The 19,212-nt window shown below is 42.4% G+C and overlaps 1 protein-coding gene across 7 annotated transcripts in view; it reads left to right on the top strand.

Annotated features, from left to right (window-relative positions):
- Kdm5c (lysine demethylase 5C) overlaps positions 1-19,212 on the top strand; it is a 43,892-nt gene that overhangs the window by 20,900 nt on the left and 3,780 nt on the right. For all 7 annotated transcript variants that reach the window (XM_048335574.1, XM_048335568.1, XM_048335573.1 and 4 more), the window contains exons 11-20: positions 793-974; positions 1,068-1,230; positions 12,247-12,366; positions 12,473-12,667; positions 15,205-15,386; positions 15,471-15,595; positions 15,743-15,890; positions 16,606-16,711; positions 17,381-17,739; positions 18,373-18,511. In XM_048335574.1, the coding sequence (XP_048191531.1) occupies positions 793-974; positions 1,068-1,230; positions 12,247-12,366; positions 12,473-12,667; positions 15,205-15,386; positions 15,471-15,595; positions 15,743-15,890; positions 16,606-16,711; positions 17,381-17,739; positions 18,373-18,511 (1,719 nt within the window). The remainder of the gene's footprint in view (positions 1-792; positions 975-1,067; positions 1,231-12,246; positions 12,367-12,472; positions 12,668-15,204; positions 15,387-15,470; positions 15,596-15,742; positions 15,891-16,605; positions 16,712-17,380; positions 17,740-18,372; positions 18,512-19,212) is intronic.

The raw sequence follows: 19,212 nt of genomic DNA, 5'->3' as shown, positions 1-19,212 counted from the left end.
CTGTCCCTGAGCTTTTCAGCTCAAAACTAGCGCTCTACCACTTGAGCCACAGCACCACTTCTCATTTTCTAGTAGGTAATTGGAGATGATTCCCGGGGACCAGGGAAGTCCAGGCTGGTTTTGAACCATGATCAACACACACCAAAAATTTTAGTTATGCTCTGAAACATTGTTGCTGCTTTCCTTGAGTAGTTTTCTTCCTGCCAGGCTGCCTTTGAACCATGATCAATACACACCAAAAAATTTAGTTTTGCTCTGAAACACTGTTGCTGTTTTACTTGAGTAGTTTTCTTTTGACATTTAAGTCTAGTCCATTTAGAATTGATTTTTCTCATTGGGGAGTGGTATTGGTTGTAGTTTATTTTTATCTTCTGTGTGTGCATAGCCAGTGTAAGTAGCATTGATGTGATGGTTATACTTGCTTGCTTACTTACTTACTTGTTTATTTAGACAGGGTATTAGTGTATAGCCTAGGCTAGCTTTGAATTTGTAATTCTTCTGCCTCAGGTTACTGGCATGCCCTACCCAACATGCCCAGTTCCCAGTTCATATTTGTAGCACTTCCTTTGAAAACCAATTGGCAGAGTAGGAGTTTTTTCTTGCAGTTATTTTGGTAGATGGATATATATTTGTAAACCTCTGTGATATTAGAGTGATGTGTACATGTTTTGTGGGGGAATCCTGTATGGTTTGGGTGTGATTCTCAAATTAAGGTTTCTCCAGCAAATAACTTAAGATTGCGGTTCCTCTCCATAATACTCATCTCTTCCGTACAAATACCTAACCTGACAGGAGTATGCGACAAGTGGTTGGAACCTGAATGTGATGCCTGTGTTGGAACAGTCTGTACTGTGCCACATCAATGCAGACATATCAGGCATGAAAGTACCCTGGCTGTATGTGGGCATGGTCTTCTCAGCCTTTTGCTGGCATATTGAGGATCACTGGAGTTACTCTATTAACTACCTCCATTGGTGAGTGAGCCCTTGGGTTGCTGGAGATGCAGCTGGGCTTCTTATATAACCATGGGTGTGATCACTGCATGTATCTTCTTTCTACTTGAGCAGGGGTGAGCCGAAGACCTGGTATGGGGTACCTTCCCTGGCAGCAGAACATTTAGAAGAAGTAATGAAAAAGCTGACACCTGAGCTCTTTGATAGCCAGCCTGACCTCCTACACCAACTTGTCACCCTGATGAATCCTAATACCCTTATGTCACATGGTGTACCGGTGAGTGCCCAGAAACCATAAACAAGGGGTAGGAATGATATGGTAATGTGCTTTGTGGTCGAAATGGTTGTGTTCACCCTTTTCTGTTATATCTCAATTGGATTGTAGGTATGACTACTCTTAAGAGAGACCGATGATCATAGTGGTAAGACACACAGTGATAGCCTACTAGGCCATGTGTTTGAGGGCAGTACCTTGTTAAGAGTTCATATGGTTTCCATCCATCTTCCTGTTATTGAGAAATTGATCACATGAAAACTGGAAATGTGGTCTTTACTCTGGATAGTCAAATACTGCCTACATTGTAAATCATGTTATCAAAGAGCATGGGCAACAATAAGGGACTATATTTTACATATTATTAGCCTTCTTGGAACAGAGTGTATCTTTCACTTACTTAACATGTCAAGGTTGTACATGCTTTTGTAATCCCAATACTTGGGAAGCAGAGATAGAAGGGTTATAAGGTCAGAGACCTGGGCTACATAGTGAGATCTTGTCTCAAAAACAACAAAGCCGGGTGCCAGTGGCTTATACTGGTAATTCTGGCTACTCAAGAGTTGTGCTAAGATTTGAGAATCATGATTCTAAGCCAGCCTGGGCAGGAAAGGCCATGAAATTCCTATCTCCAGTTAACCAGCAAACAACTGAAAATGGGGCTGTGGCTCAGGTGTGTATCACTTGAGTGAAAAAGCTAAGGGACAGTGCCCAAGCCCTATTCAAGCCCCAGTACTGGCAGAAAAACAAAAGCAAAATGTTGAGGGGTTGGAGGCATGGCTCAGGTGGTAGAGCACCAGCCTCTGAGTGAGAACATCAAATCCTGAATTCACATCTGGTCCTAGGGGGGAAGAAAACCCTAAAATCTAAAAAATGTTGAACCCAGAGTCCTAACCTGTCTGTCTTTTCCTCCTCTTGGTAATTCTTTCTCATCATACAAAACGTTTTTCTGGGTATATAATTTGACTTACCTGTGGGGGATTTTATGTTCCTGGGGAGTTTTGGGTATTTATTAGCATCAGTTTTCTAATGTGGATCTTAAAACAGCCCAATCAGTTGTCCTGTGGGAACAAGTATTAGTACATCCTCCATCTCTGCTTCTGTTCTATGACTCCTATTCTTTTTACCACCACCACCACCACTAACCCCCCCCTTCCCCAGCCTTGGCCACAATACTATTTACTCTTATTGTTTTGTTTTCCTTTCTTTTGTCTTGTATTGTTTCATCTTCCTTTGTTTCAGATAGGGTCTCACTGTATAGCCCAGGCTGGCCTTGAACTCCCAATCCTCCTGACTCGGGTTCATGAGTGAGTGGGGTTATAGGTATGTGTCACCATGCTCAGCCATACTGCTGGTTACTCTAATGCATGGGCCATGGTAGGTAATGAATAAATCAGATAGTTTTCTTGTCTAAATCAGTAGTTCTCAACTGAATTTCTTCTTTACTTCATTTTGATATACTGCTATCCCCTATAAATATTTTATTATACATTTTAATGGTATTTAATTAAGGGTTGGGATGTCTTAATTTGAACAAGGCAGGAAACATCATACAACAGCTCAGATAACTTTCTTGCACACTCTGCCTCTATCTCTAAGGATTACTGGACTCTAGATGATCAAAAGAGATCTGGGGAATATAGTTTAGTGGTAGAGTGTATACTTAAACTGCATGAAGTTCTGAGCTTGATCCCACGAAACACACACACACACACACACACACATACATACATACATACATACATACATACACACACCAGGCAACCTCAAGTTTTTCTGATTCACAGGTAGACATTTGGCCTAACCTTTCCTGAGACTTTCTCTTCCTCACCTGTGGCACAATATCAATCCCCGTCTGTAATGCCAAGAAAACTGCCAGTAGAATAGGATTCTCTTACGTATTTGAGTAGCTAAGATGAAGACAGAAGGTCATGGACTATTTAATCTTTCCCTCTTGAACAACTATCACTGTCACTGAAACTTACATGTACTCTTTGTTTCCACCGGTTTCTCTTGCTAGCTTCTGCTTCATCATCCTGCCCCTTTATCTGCCCTGCCTTTCCTGTAGGTAGTTGCCAGTATTTCTAGGCCCTTCGGACTTGGCAGTGGTCCCACCACCACCACCTCCATTCTGAGGCATCTGTGATTTTCATATTCTCATACTGGGAGGCTTCAGTTTAGCCAGCTGGACCTCCCCCCAACTGCTATCTTTAGTTCCTTCCATTCTCCTTTGGTGGGAGAATGCCATTTCTTTTTATAGATATATAGTGTAAGTATTATTTTCATTAAACAAGACACATGTCACCTTTCTAAAAAGGTAGAAAACAAATCAGCCCTATTCCTTCTATAGCCTACTTTGTTGTTTCTATGTTGTTTTTTTGTGCAGCAATAATGAATTTTGTAATCTCTTCTAACTTCCGATGATTTAGAAATGCACTGTCCAGTTTGGTAGCCACTAGTATTGAGCTGTTAAAATGGCAAGTCCCAGCTGAAATGTGCTGAAAGTGGAAAATGCATGTTGGATTTCAAGACCTAATATGAAATAAAGAACGTAAAGTATCTCAAAAATATTTTGCATGCCATTTATACAAAATATAATGATATAATGGCTTTGTTAAATATATATATATATATATATATTTTTTTTTTTTTTTTTTGGCCAGTCCTGGGGCTTGGATTCAGGGCCTGAGCACTGTCCCTGGCTTCTTTTTGCTCAAGGCTAGCACTCTGCCACCTGAGCCACAGCCGCCACTTCTGGCCATTTTCTGTATATGTGGTGTGGGGGAATCGAACCCAGGGCCTCATGTATATGAGGCAGGCACTCTTGCCACTAGGCCATATCCCCAGCCCTTTGTTAAATATATTGAAATTAACTTTATCTGTTTCTTTTTACTTTTTTAATGTGGCTGCTAAAGCATCTGAAATTACATATGAGCCCAGCATACTTCTCTTAGACAGTGCTGGTCTATATTATTTTATAACTGTCCTTGTTTGTTTATTAACAGCTTTATTGTAAAATGATTTGCATACTGTAAAATGTATCCATTTTAAACATACAAGTCAGTAAATGCTCTACTGCCATCTTCGCAATCTAGTTTTAAAATATACCTGTCATCCCAGGAAGCTCTCATGCCATTTGTAGCCACTAGGCATCCACTCATCTGCTTTCTGTTCTTAGATTTTTCTTTGCTCCCCAGTACATATAAATAGAATAATGTGTTCTTTTGTGAAGGACCTCTCTCAATTAGTGTGTTTTCATAGTTCATCTACAATGTAGCATGTGTCAGAATTCATTCCTTTAATGGCCCAATAATATTCATTTCACCTATTGATGAATGTTTCTTGTTTTTAGCTTTTGGGCTATTCATCTTTGCTGTGTTCAACATTTGCAGAATGTGAGGAATGCTACTTTTATTTGTCTTTTGTGATATGTTCTTGCTATGTAGCCCTCCCAGTCTGGAACTTGTGTTCTCCCTGCCTCAGACTCCCAAGTGATGCAGTTACAAGTGTGCATCACCATGACTAGCTATGAGTCCTCTTTTAAACGACCATATAGAAAACAATAAAGTTAACATTGCCCAAATGAGAGTTTAGCTTCAGAGGAAGGCAAAAATATTGTGTTCTACTCCTGGTTTTGCTACCTGAGGCTTTTCTGGAAGTTAATTTTTTTATCTATAAAATTATATATGAGACTAGATATGAGACTAGATTGTTCAGCAGATTCTATTGCTAGGATATTTTCTCTGTAGAAGAGTACTGGTTACCTTGTAAGTCAGTTCCTACCTTTGGGTTTAAACTGCCCAATTGAGTACGGTGAGCAGAAACAAGTGGAGCAAGGTATAAGAAGAGCTACAGAAAAACAATAGATTGGGTCATTTAGGAATGGAGTATTGGGAAATAGTTTGTAGAACTTGTGATCCTTGACAGATTTGCCTATCAGAGTATGGCTTTTATCAGGTGGGTGTTGGAAAAGAGAGCCTTAGCAGAGGTATGCCATGGTCACATTTGCATTTTTCTGGAACAATTGTTTTGGTGGCTGGTTATAGTAGCCAGCACAATAATACAGGTTAAAAATATTAGAGGCAAGGGAATTGAATGTGGCTTAGTGGTAGAGTGCTTGCCTAGCATGCATGAAGCCCTGGGTTTGATTCCTCAGTACCACATAAACAGAAAAAGCCGTAAGAGGCATTGTGGCTCAAGTGGTAGAGTGCTAGCTTTGAGCAAAAAGAAGTTTAGGGACAGTGCCCAGGCCCTGAGTTCAAGCCCCAGGACTGGTAAAAGAAAGTACTAGAGGCAGTGTTGATTCTAAGCAGAGATCAATTTAAGAAGGAGAAAATATACTGCAGGTGGCACTGATACATGTATGACCAAAGAATAAATGTGAACATATATTTATGAATGGGAACATTTAATATTATTAAGATGCTAATTTGTCCCAAAATTGTTCTAGAATCCTAGCAGAGGAATTGCTCATTGAATCATATACACATTTTAGCATACATATGTGTGTATATGTATCCAAATATATATGTTTAATTGTTAAATCCCCAGCACCCAAAAAAATTTCGTTTTTCAGAGTAGAATTTTTTTATTGTGTTACCAGCACTATACCTTTCCTAACCCTTTTCCCAGTATTGCATGTTCATCTTGTTTAGAGACAAATTAAATATGCACATGGATACTTCCTTTCCTTATTGAAACCCCAGTAAAACGACACAAAGGGATTTGTTTTAAAAAATCATCAGAGGGGGCTGGGAATATGGCCTAGTGGCAAGAGTGCTTGCCCCTGGGTTCGATTCCCCAGCACCACATATATAGAAAATGGCCAGAAGTGGCGCTGTGGCTCAAGTGGTAGAGTGCTAGCCTTGAGCAAATAGAAGCCAGGGATAGTGCTCAGGCCCTGAGTCCAAGGCCCAGGACTGGCAAAAAAAAAGCAAAACAAAACAAAAATAAAAATCATCAGAGGGCTGGGAATATGGCCTAGTGGCAAGAGTGCTTGCCTCATATACATGAAGCCCCGGGTTCGATTTCCTCAGCACCACATATATAGAAAATGGCCAGAAGTGGCACTGTGGCTCAAGTGGCAGAGTGCTAGCCTTGAGCAAAAAGAAGCCAGGGACAGTGCTCCGGCCCTGAATTCAAGGCCCAGGACTGGCAAAAATAAATAAATAAATTTTCAAAAATAATCAGAAAGATGGACAACTAAAAGAGAGATGAGAAAACAGTCTTAAACTAATATTGGGAACTTTTTAGAACAAACCTAATTTATACCTTAGAATCCCCTAAAGGTTTGTAGTCAGTGGGAGTGGGCATTCTGAGGGTTAAGAAGAAGATGTGTGTGTTGGGAGTTAAGATTGGCTTATGTGTATGTTAAAAACAAAAAAAGGGGGGCTGGGATGTAGCTAAGTGGCAAAGCGCTTGCCTAGCAAGTACAACATCCTGGCTTCCATCCCCAGTACCAAAAAAGAAAAGGCAAAAAAAAAAACCCAAAACAAAAAAACACCCACACTTTCCTTTTCTCTTTTGCTCTCTTTTTTTTCTTCTTCCTTTCCCTCTATCTCCCCACACCTCCATCTTGTGCATGGGGCCAGCAGTTTGCTCTCCCCCCAATAAACTCCTTTCTGCCTGAAAAAAAACCCACAAAAAACCAAACCACCCACAAACCTCAGGTTTACTGGTCGCCAGCGGCTCATACCTGTAATCCTAGCTACTCAAGTGGCTGAGAAATGATGATTGCAGTTTGAAGGCAGCTGTCCTTGAGCACAAAACTCAGAGACAGCTCCCAGGCCCTGATTTCAAGCCACAAGACAGGAGAAAAGAAAAACCTGAGGGTCTTTTCCATATCACAGTACATTGCATCTGTTTATAAAGAGGATATAAGAAATCTCACCGAAGCTGTTAAACAGTAAGTGGGTGAGAAGACAGAAAAACACAGAGGGAATTGTTCTGATTGAAATATAATATGCATGTGTAAATACCATGGTGGAACCCCTTGTAACAACTAAAAATATGATAGAAAAATAAAACAGTAGGGAAGTGAGTAGGTATGAAAATAGAACTATGAAACCAGCTGAAGTTGTTTTAAGAAGGGGATAATGGAAACTGACATAGGAGGTGAGGCTGTTGGGATATATTATATGTATGTGGGAATGTCTCAAGGAAGATTCCCCTTATACAACTATTAATGCTAATAAAAATCTTTAAATACTTAAAAAAATTTCTGAAGATGTTAAAAGAGAAGTCTCTGGTCTCCCTAGTTATAGTTGAGGGTGGAACTAAAGTGAAAGAGTAGTAGCATATATCATTGTGTATGTACTGGATGCTGAGGTTTCCACTTGTCTTCCTCGGTTGTTAGTACATGGGTAGGCAGGCCTTTTTTCTTACAGGCAAAAAACTTTAGCTGGGTGCTGTTGGCTCACGCCTGTAATCCTAGCTACTCAGGAGGCTGAGAACTGAGAATCGCAGTTCAAAGCCAGCCCGGGCAGGGAAGTCTGTGAGACTCTTATCTCCAATAAACAACTCAGACAAAGCTTGAAAATGGTATTGTTGCTCAAGTGGTAGAGCATTAGCCTTGAGCTCAAAGAAGCTCAGGGACAGTGTCCAGGCCCTGAGTTCAAGCCCCAGGATCAGCAATTAATTAATTAATTAAAATTAAAATGTGAATTTTCCTCAGAGAATCTGACTGGTGTGAAAGAAAAAAAAAATTTACAGTTTCCCGAACTAAATGGTGAAGCTGATAGCATCACCTATGTACTTAGAGCATCCATTCAGTTTTTTTGTCTCTTCCTCTTAAATATAAGTAGGTAGCCACAGATTAACAGATACTCAATGAAAATAAAATAGAACCAGAAAAACAGGGAGAAAGCAACTTGGAGAAACAGAGGCCCAGCAGGGAGAAATACTTCAAAAGGAAAAGAAACCTCATTATTATCTTCAGAGGTAAGCATATGTAGTCTCCCTTATCCATTATTTTGCTTTCTGTGGTTTCAGTTACCCATGGTTAGTTGCAGTTCAAAAATATTAAATGGAAAATTCCAAAATATAAATAGGTCATCAGTTTTTGAATTATATCCTATTCCAAATAGCATGATGAAATCTTGTACCATCCTGATCTATCCTTTTGTACAGTGTATCTATGCTGTATATATTAACTATCTTGCTAATCATTTAGTGGTTATCTTGGTTATCAAATTGACTGTGGAGTTATGATAAAGCTGGTTTTCAAGTAATGCTTATTTTACTTGGGAATGGCCCAAAAGTCCAATTGTAGTGATGGAAGGAATTCAAGTTTGCCAAAAGCCAGGTGACTCAGTCCTGTAATCCTAGTTACTTAGGAGGCTGAGAGGATACTGGAGGATCTCGATTCGAAGCCCACCCCCAAAAAAGTCTGCAAGACTATCTCCAATTAACCAGTAAAATGCTGAACTTGAGGTATGGCTTAAGTGGTAGAATGCAAGCTATGAAGGAAAAGGCAAAGCACAAGCTCAAGGTCCTGAGTTGAAGCCCCAGTACCTGCAAAGAAAGAAAAGAGAAACATCAAATACAAGCTGTTTTCTTGAAGTGAAAAAAATAAGCCAGGCACCAGTGGCTTTCTGTAATACTAGCTACTCAGGAGGCTGGTGACATCTGAGGATCACAGTTTGTGGTTTGAAGTCAGCCTGGGCAGAAAAGTTTGTGAGACTCCAATCTCCAGTTAACCACCAAAAAGCCGGAAGCCTTAGGCAGAACAGCTCAGGAACAGAGTCCAGGCCCTGAGCACCTGCACACACAAACTTAAATGGAAAGATAAAAGTTTTTGAGGAAAGAAAATTTTATGCTGAGGTTGCTAAGATCTACAATAAGTTAGTCTATCTATGAACTTAAAAAGGAAAAATGTTGTGCTAGTTTTAATGTCACGTGAAACTGCAAAAGCTATGGCCACATTGCTTAATTAAATTTGTTAATGTGTCTAGGACAAAGACATCAGGGGTAGGGGGGCTGGGAATGTGGCTTAGTGTTAGAGTGCTTGCCTAGCATGCACGAAGCCCTGGGTTCGAATACTCAGCACCACATAAACAGAAAACACCTAAAGTAGCGCTGTGGCTGAAGAGGTAGAGTGCTAGCCTTGAGCAAAAAGAAGCCAGGGACAGTGCTCAGGTCCAAGAGCCAGGACTGGCAAAAAAAAAAAAAAAAAAATCGGGGGTTCAGTACTATCTGAAGTTATCACTAGGTCTTGAAAATAATCTTTGGATAGAATGGATCTACCATACTGCAAAACTGCAAAAGCAGAATATTATTTTAAAAAGAACATATCAAGAACTGTTATAAACAGCATACTGAGAAGATACTAAGCTCTTGGAGATTGAAATTATGTTAGCAGAAATGAAAACAAACAAATACCCAATGCTGAGGCAGTAAATAGGTGAAGACTGTCCAGAGAATGGAATGAAAAGATGGGAAAAGGGCCAGCTGCAGGTGGCTCACGCTACTCACGAGGCTGAGATCTTAGGATTGTAATTCAAAGCCAGCCGGGACAAGAAATTCCAAGTTTGTGAGATTCCAATTTCCAATTAACAACCCAAAAAAGCCACAAACGGAGCCATGGTTTAAGTGGCTTAGGCCAGGCCCCAAGTCCAAGCTCCAGGACTGGCACCAAAAAAAAAAGATGAGAAAAGGTAGAGAAAAAGAGTTTAGGAAGTTCAGAATTCAAATAAGTACAAAAGTACATCAAAACTGAAATGAAGTCTGGGTACCTTTGGCTCAAGCCTATAATCCTAGCTATGCTAATACTCTTATCTGAGGATCAAGGTTTGAAGCCAGCTTGGGCAGGAAAATCTGTGAGACTCTTATTTCAGGTAACCACCAAACAGCCATAAGTGGCTCAAGTAGTAGAATGCTAGCCTTGAGCTTTTTAAGCCTAGGTACAGCACTCGGGTCCTGAGTTCAAGTCCCAGGACTGGCACACACACACAAAAAGAAAACCTGGGATGACTAAGTCACTAATGAAATTGTTCAAGAAAATTTCTTGAACATAAGAGTTATCACATGAATAAAAATAGGTCCATACCAAGATATATTTTGTGAAATTTCTTACCACACACTGGGATCAGAAGAATCCTATAAACTTCTCGAGAAAGAAGTAGGTTTACCATTCCAAGATCAGAAAATAGAATGTCTTCTGATTTTTCAACAGCAACACTGGACTCTAGAAGACCAGAGCAGAATTCCCAAATGACTCATCTTAGAATTCTATATGCTGTCAAGTGTGAGAGCTAAGAATAGAAACTGCCTCTTCCCCCAAAGAACAACTCCCCACCACTTTTCAGGAAGGCATTGAAATAAATGCTCAAGCACAGGAAAGGAATGAACCAAGAAAGAGGATTATATAGGATCTAGGAAACAGATCTGTTGCGGGATTGTGAGATTCCTGGGAGGACAGCTGGTCCACATCAGAACAGATCAAATGGCTGCACAGAGATGTATATTTATCCAGAAGTGGAGCAGTGGCTCAAGTTGTAGAGCACTACCTTTGAGCACAAAACCTTGGACAGCAACCAAGCCCTGAGTTCAAGATCCAGGATGAGCACAAAAAAAGGGGCCCAATGAAGTTAGGCTTCCTTTCTTTAAACATGCACGTACATTTTTTTCTATGAGCCCAGAACCTAGTTCTACATAACTTCAAGGCAATATGGATGGCCCTTTTGAAGCTATTGCAGCTATGACTAGAACCTTTACACCATCACTTTAGGGAAATTTAGGGGAAGTTTCCTCTCTTGAACTTTGTTTTTCCTTCTAGGCTGAAAAGTTATATTTGAGGAAGGAGGGGGAGGATGGCAGTGATGTCTTTAATCTGGAATGGGATATTGCGCTGCTGGAACATGGGAGGCTCTGTCACCTCCCTCCCATCTGTGTGGCCCAGCTGCTTGGAGGATCCCATGGCTGAGAATACAGAGGCAGGAGGTGCCCAATAACCTCACAAATGGGAATAGGTTTCAAGCAGTCCAGAGAAGATGTCTGCTTTTCCCTCTCTCCCTCCTCCAACTCCCACACTGGCCTTTGTAATTAATTGCATGGTCTTCGTTGTGAGAAAAAAAATGCATGCTTATAATTCAGAGACTTTGGAAACCGGCACAGGAGGTTGGTGAGTTGCAGGCCAGTCTAATCTACATGTGAGATCTTGTCTCAAGAAAATAAAAGAAAAATAAAATAACAAAAAGGCCCAGAAGGCTTCATGAAAGTGCTACAGTAAGGAAAAATGTATAGAAAAGGAAAATGGACACTTGTCAGCAAGGTAGAGTTTAAATGACTACTTGTATAAATAGAAAACTAAGTAAATTGAGAAGCCTGAAACTGTTTTTAACTTAGTCTAGAAGCACATTATTTAGGGTTGTTGTAGTCAATGCCAAAATAATGAGGTACAAGTGATTGGCTCTAGGGAGGGGAATATCACAGAATTTGCTGGTTTTATAGTGAATCTCACAGAACAATTTGACTTTTCAAACGTCATCATTTAAAAACTTGGCCAGCTTAATGAAAAGTGATATAACTTCCATAAAAGAATTTAACTGGGGAGCCAGTTGCCAGTGTCTCACGACTGTAATCCTAGCTACTTAGGAGGTTTCTGAGGATCACAGTTCGAATCCAGCATGAGCCGGAAAGACTGGGAGATCCTCATCTCCAATTAACCACTAAAAAGGAAAAAAAAACAAGTTGAGCTGTGGTGCAAGTGTTAAGAGTGCTAGTTGAGCTCAAAGGCTAGGGAGGAACAGTGCCCAGGCCCTGAGTTCAAGCCCCAGGACTGTCAAAAAAATTACTGGGAAGTTAAAACAGGCTTCATTTCTAATTTGAATTCAAATCAGGATGTTATCTGTTAACATAGATTAAAATGTTGGTGGTAGAATTGGATGGTCTTTTTGAGAGTTGGAGGGTGTGGGATTCTGTTGTCCTACTTGTATTCCCTGAGGCTTTGTCTTCTTAAGCAGATCAGATTTCTACAGACTAGAAAATCTGTCTCACTGCTTAGCTGGTCTTGTTTCTTAGGTTGTTCGCACAAACCAGTGTGCAGGAGAATTCGTCATCACCTTTCCCCGTGCTTACCACAGTGGCTTCAACCAAGGCTACAACTTTGCTGAGGCTGTCAACTTTTGTACTGCTGACTGGGTGAGTCTAGAATGTGGTGGACTAGGAGGGAGAAGCAGAAAGGCTGTGGGAAAGTTGAGGCGCCACTTCCTTTAGACTTGGCCCCAAACTTGAAACCTGTCCACAGCTGCCAGCTGGGCGTCAGTGCATTGAGCACTATCGCCGGCTCCGAAGATACTGTGTCTTCTCCCATGAAGAGCTCATCTGCAAGATGGCTGCCTGCCCTGAGAAGCTCGACCTGAACTTGGCAGCAGCTGTACATAAAGAGATGTTCATAATGGTGCAGGAAGAGCGACGCCTACGAAAGGCTCTGCTAGAGAAAGTGAGTGCTGGGATGTTGCTGTGGATTAGGCACCCTTACCTAGAGGAGGTTGGGGAACTGTGATGTCAAGGAAAAGATAGAGCCTTCACTCTTTGGTGAAATGAAGTAGGTGCACCTCCATTGAAAACTATATTTCATTTCTTTTTATTTATTTATTTTTTTGTGTGTGTGTTTTCTTTTCTTTTTTTTTTTTTGGTACTGGGGATCGAACCCAGGACGTTGCACTTGCTAGGCAAGTGCTTTGCCACTGAGCTACATCCCAGCCCTACTATATTTCATTTCTAACTCTCCCCTTTTCCAGCAAACTTGGACAAGTCACTTACTTCACTAAGTGTGATTTCCCCACCTGAAAAATGGGAATTAGGCTTATCTTTTTGGGTAGTTGAGTGGATCATAGATCACTTTGCAGTAACTGACTCTTAGCAGGCATTGATACAGCAGGCATTCCATTATGCAAATGATCTAGCAAGACAGACGTATACATAAAACCCTCTCTGCTAGGTATCTGGGTCACTGTACCAAATTATGTACACTGTATATGATAATCTCACTCCATAAAATGGAGTAAGTACTTTTGTACAAGGAAGTCTTAAAGCTTGAGTGAGGTGATCTGCATAAAAGACTGTTATGAAGAAAATAAATATGGAACATTTTTTAGGAAATGCCATTTTATTACATTTGGATGGTTCACTAATTCTAGTTCAATAATGTTACCAAATTGAAAGCGATCTTTAATAGGTTTCTCATAAACATGTCTGTTGTGTATGTAGTTGAGTGGCAGCTATCGTGGAGCTATAAAGTCCACTTATGTAGGTTCAGCTGCTCCCTTTATGCTCCATATTCGCTTAGCAAACTGACTTAGTGAGAGCCCTTTAGAAGGTTACAAAGGAGGGCTGTGGGAAAACGGGCCCTGGCTTTGATCTCCAGAATATAGGAAAAAGAATTACAAAGGAATACTGGTACTGTAGTGTCCTTTCTGCCTTTTTTGGGGAATAGTTTCTGATTTAAAGTTCAATTATGACTTTCCTGTGATTGTGGTCTGTATGGAGTGTTTCAGCTATAGTAGTTTTATAAGTTACAGCCTTCACAGTTATGGTGCTAGTTTTTAAGATACTCCATGCATCATTTTGGTTGATATTCAATAATGGTGCTGTGGCTCTGCCATACAGTGTGACAGAACAAAAGCAAGGTAGGGATAATAAACATAAACCTTCCATCCTGATATCCAGCATTCTGTAAACTTGACATTTCCATCAGAGATGAATTCTGGAGTCCTTCAGACATATGTGTGTTTGAGTACTCTTCTGGAGGACACAGTTTACGTCCAATTTTCAAGAACTAGGGATCAAAAAAAATCCCGAGGTTCAGCATTATAGCATTTTCTTGCTTTGGATTGAAAATTGACTTCAGTCAAATCCTCACTGACTCTCTGTGACTTAGTATCTTTTGTACAACGAGATAATGCCCGTGAGATGCATATTCTTACCTGAAAATTAGATCAACTAATAATAAGTATTTGTTGGGCACTTAATTCAAAGTACTAATATATTTACCATCTTTGCTTTATTGATCATTGTAACAGTCCAGTGAGGATGATTCTGTTCTCTCTCTCTCTCGATCTCTCTCTCTCTCGGCTTGAACTCAGGGCCTGGGTACTGTCTCTGAGCTGCTTTTGCTAAAGGCTAACACTCTACCACTTGAACCACAGTGCCACTTCTTAGCTTTTTCTGTTCATGTGGTACTGAGGAATTGAACCCAGGGCTTCATGCTTGCTAGGCAAGCACTCTACCACTAAGCCACATTGCCAGCCCATGTTCCCTCTATGACACAGACACAGAGAGGTTTATACATGGTCACACTAATAAGTGGCAGTGCAGGATTTCTACTTTGCATTTGATTCATAGCTTATGCAGAGGTTCTTAAAGTTGTTGGTTGTTAAAGGCAAAACTGTTAGGTCAACATTTCCCTTTCAAATCCCAAGAATTGCGAATAATTTCATTATCTTTCAGTTAGTCCAACACTGCTAGCCAGCTTCTTTCTGGAAATGGTTTGCCTTTTCTGAGCAGCAGATGAAGTCATTGAGTTATTGGGAAATCGTACTGCATTTCTGTAAGCTGTGAATGCACAGTGTCTCTTGCCTGCTAAGCATTAGTGCCTGGAACATAGTGCTGAGTAACTGGAAGCCAGCGTTATTCCCTAGTTCTCACCCTACAGTGCCACCCCTTTGGTGCCTATTTTCCCTCACCTTTCTTACTCAGAAGACTTTTTTTTAACTGATCTGTATCTTACCTTATTTTTCTCCCTCTATAAAACTCTGCCTCAACCCACACTGACCCGATCTTGCCTTAATCTATCTGATTTCCCCACTTTGAGCATCTGGACTAGACAGAGGACAGGTATTTGCTGTGATATTTGTCCTCCTAACCCTCATGACCCTCAGCATAGATTTGAGTTCAAAGTGGGGCTCTGTGGTGGCTGAGATGGAGGTTTCTGATATCTTGTCTGGTTCTATATGATGTATGCATTGAATTCCCCAGGGTATCACTGAGGCCGAGCGAGAGGCTTTTGAGCTCCTCCCAGATGATGAGCGCCAGTGCATCAAGTGCAAGACCACGTGCTTCCTGTCTGCCCTGGCCTGCTATGACTGCCCAGATGGTCTTGTATGCCTTTCCCACATTAATGACCTCTGCAAGTGCTCCAGTAGCCGGCAGTATCTGCGGTGAGTTTGGGACCTACCCAGAGGAAACTGAGCAAGAAAAGGAATATGGAGCTGGGCTACATGTGCTCTTCCCTTTTCCCTCAGCTATCGGTACACCTTAGATGAGCTCCCTGCCATGCTGCATAAGCTGAAGGTTCGCGCGGAGTCCTTTGATACCTGGGCCAACAAAGTGCGAGTGGCACTGGAGGTGGAAGATGGACGGAAGCGCAGTGAGTGATTGGCTGGGGAGTGGGAAGGACGGGACAAGAGGGGGCAGAAGGAGTCCACAGGCAAGTTGCATTCCCTTCTTTTTTTGGTGCCCCTGACCCCCCTTTCTCCACCTGTACTAAATACTGTTGTTCTCATTCTTCCTCTAGGCCTTGAAGAGCTGAGGGCACTGGAGTCTGAGGCCCGTGAGCGAAGGTTTCCTAACAGTGAGCTACTGCAGCAACTGAAGAACTGCTTGAGTGAAGCTGAAGCTTGTGTGTCACGAGCTCTGGGATTAGTCAGCGGCCAGGAAGCAGGGTATGGTGGCTTGAAGTGTCGGGACACAGCTTGCTGAGGATCCATTAACCTTGGAAAAGTACAAGGAGTAGACCTGAAATACCATTGGTTACATAGAACATTCACAGGAAGTCACAAATATTAGATGGCCTAAGGAAATGGCAAAGAATGCCAGGAGACCAGACAATTTAGTTTGGCAAGGAGAGCCCGAATAATAAGAAAGCCAGAAGTGTTTATATTTTTCAGTACCAGTAGGAGATTTAAAAGATAGGCTGAGAGATTTTGTGGGCAGGGAGAAGTTGGGGAGGTTTAGGGGAAGAACAGGACAGACATGAAAACGTGAGTCCACTTATGTAGCTTTAGGTTCATAGTAAAGGATGGATTGAAAAGTCCAGGTGCCAGGGGAGTGTGTGGCTCTGTGGTGGAACACTTGCTTAGCATGTGAAGAGTCTTTGGGTTTGAATCCCAGTACCATTTTTTCAAAAAAGGAAAAAAAAATGGATTTTGTTACTATCTGCAGCTTGAAAGGTACTTCCCTCTCTCCTAATTTCCTTCACTATCTGGGGGGGAAAAGCTTGTATTTAAAAACCCTCCCTGCAACCTGGACAATTGGGGGAACCTTACCATGCCAGACTAAGGCAGACAGATATGGTTAGGAAAGCTATTGACTGTTAGTGCAGAAATCAGGGGAGCGGACTAGGTTTGGATGTGAAACTCTACATGTGAAACTCCATAGCCCCCACAGGGTGACTGGACTACAGATGACCCTGGCTGAACTTCGGGCCTTTCTGGACCAGATGAATAATCTTCCTTGTGCCATGCACCAGATTGGGGATGTTAAGGTGAGGAGAAGTGGGCTGGAATGCTGCTGAGGGATCAGGGAGATTTGGAAACCTGAGTAGACCTGAGTAGCAGGCTGCACTGGATTCTTTGGGGAAGCTCAAAGTATTTGGGTGAGACAGGATGTACATGTATGAGGAAATAATGGGAGCTGTGAGGCAAGAGTCTAGTAACTCCTCTTAGATGTGGAATTTGAGGGACAAGGTTAGATTTCCTGGAGGGGGTGGAGTAACATTAGTGCTCCTTGGGCCTGGAAAGTTTGGGAAGTTGAGCAAAATTTCATCAAAGGAGAGGAGGAATGGACAAGATGGAGAAGGCATGGAGGATTTGTGCAAGGTCTATGTACAGCATAGCATTTCTTAGGGCATAGGGCCTCTCAGTGCTCCGAGAACACAGAGTCCTTATAGAAATAAGGCATAAAGTCATAACTAGCCTTTATTAAAAATCTTCCAGGAGCATGCATTTTAACAAATTTCCTAGGGAATCCTAACAAGCAGTTAGTATTAGGAGCTGCTGTCACAAAGCCTAGAGAAGGAGAATGCAGCCTATGTCACATTCCTTATTTCCACAAGCTTGTAGGGGAAGAATGGTAGTGGGACAAGGATATGTAGTGATGGGATCTCTAGTTGGCCCCAACTGAGGAGTTTGTTCTTCATCCTGTACTCTCGTAGGGCATCCTGGAACAGGTGGAGGCCTACCAGGCTGAAGCGTGTGAGGCCCTGGCCTCACTGCCCTCCAATCCTGGGCTATTGCAATCTCTGTTGGAAAGAGGGCAGCAGCTGGGGGTGGAGGTGCCTGAGGCCCAGCAGCTCCAGCGGCAGGTGGAACAGGTGCGATGGCTGGATGAGGTAAAACGCACACTGGCCCCCTCTGCCCGAAGGGGCACCCTGGCTGTCATGCGGGGACTGTTGGTTGCGGGTGCCAGTGTAGCCCCTAGCTCTGCTGTGGATAAGGCCCGAGCTGAGCTTCAGGAGCTGCTGACCATTGCTGAACGCTGGGAGGAGAAAGCCCACCTCTGTCTGGAGGCCAGGTAAGTCCTGCTCTTCCCCTACCCTGTTCCATCTTTCCCAATTTAGTGGAGAACTTAAAGATGACTGCCATGGGTAGCTGTGGGTATCACACATATTCTATGTGTGTATTTGATTCTTTGCACTTTTTTTGAAAGCTTAGCTTTCTTGTAAAACTTATTTTTTCAATCTATGTATACACAGGGTAGAGGTAGGCTCATGGAGAGCAGAAGCAGATAGTACATAGAAGACCAGCCCTGTAGGCTGGCATGCACACATGCACAGAAAGCACACATAGCAAGCAGGTGGGCAGATAATGACAGGTGCAGCACATGGCACCGTCTGACACTGCAGCCACAGGTTACACACCCAGGGGTGTGTGTGAGGATACTTCTAGCAGGCCAACACACTAGCAGACAAGTAGAGGTGCAAGAGCTGGGGTAGAAGGATGAATAGGTGCATATGCATAGGTGCATAGTTGGGAGGATGCAGGGCCTGGCACCTCTCTGTGGCAAGATAAAGGCAAGTAGGTCCGAATAGCAGCGGAAATAACAAGGACTCAGTGGGCCTGTTTAGACCTTTCTGGTAGTCAGGCTTGGCTTTGCTCAGTAGACCATGCCAAACTGGGTCCTCTTTTTCTTTGTTCCTACCTTTAGGCAGAAGCATCCACCAGCCACACTTGAGGCCATAATCCGTGAAGCAGAAAACATCCCTGTTCACCTGCCTAACATTCAGGCTCTCAAGGAGGCTCTTGCTAAGGCCCGGGCATGGATTGCTGATGTGGATGAGATCCAAGTGAGAACCTTACCTTGATTCTAACCCCAGATCTTTTTTTTTTTGTGGCCAGTCCTGGGTCTTGAACTCAGGGTCTGAGCACTGTCCCTGGTTTCTTTCTGTTCAAGGGTTACACTCTACCACTTGAGCCACAGTGCCACTTCTGGCCTTTTCTATATATGTGGTGCTGAGGAATCGAACCCAGGGCTTCATGTATGTGAAGCAAGCACTCTTGCCACTAGGCCACATTCCCAGCCCTAACCCCAGATCTTTTGTCTAGCCAGGAAGAGATGACACCTACTGTGAGCTGGGCTAGAGAGAGAAAAGGGGGTATAGCACATTGGGGAAAGACAAAATGTGCTTAGAAACAATGTGAGAAGATCACTTGTGAGGGTAGCTTTGCAGAAATGAGGTTTCTGGTTAGGATGAGGTTCGTGGGGTAAAAGAGGCAGATAGGATGGGAGTGGAATAGCACAGGTATCTGCAGGAGGGTGGAAGAGGCAGGCCATAGCAGAACAGCTAGTCTGATATTCTATACTGAGCTAGTCAGTAGCGTGTTAAGAGTACAGAGGCATGTTGGTGTTCTGAAGACACGTCCTGCTCTTTCTGCCCTAGGTCTGTTAGGTCAGTCTGTCTTCCCAGCTCAAGGCTTAGCATGGAGTAAGTATCGCTAGTTATTGTCAAGTTAGACACTCAGCTTGCTCTTCTCTTTCTTCTACCCA

The sequence above is a fragment of the Perognathus longimembris genome, chromosome 28 (genome assembly GCF_023159225.1).
Source record: "Perognathus longimembris pacificus isolate PPM17 chromosome 28, ASM2315922v1, whole genome shotgun sequence".
Classification (NCBI taxonomy): domain Eukaryota; kingdom Metazoa; phylum Chordata; class Mammalia; order Rodentia; family Heteromyidae; genus Perognathus; species Perognathus longimembris.
The sequence above is the reverse complement of the archived record's forward strand: the minus strand, read 5'-3'. Positions and strand labels throughout refer to the sequence as shown.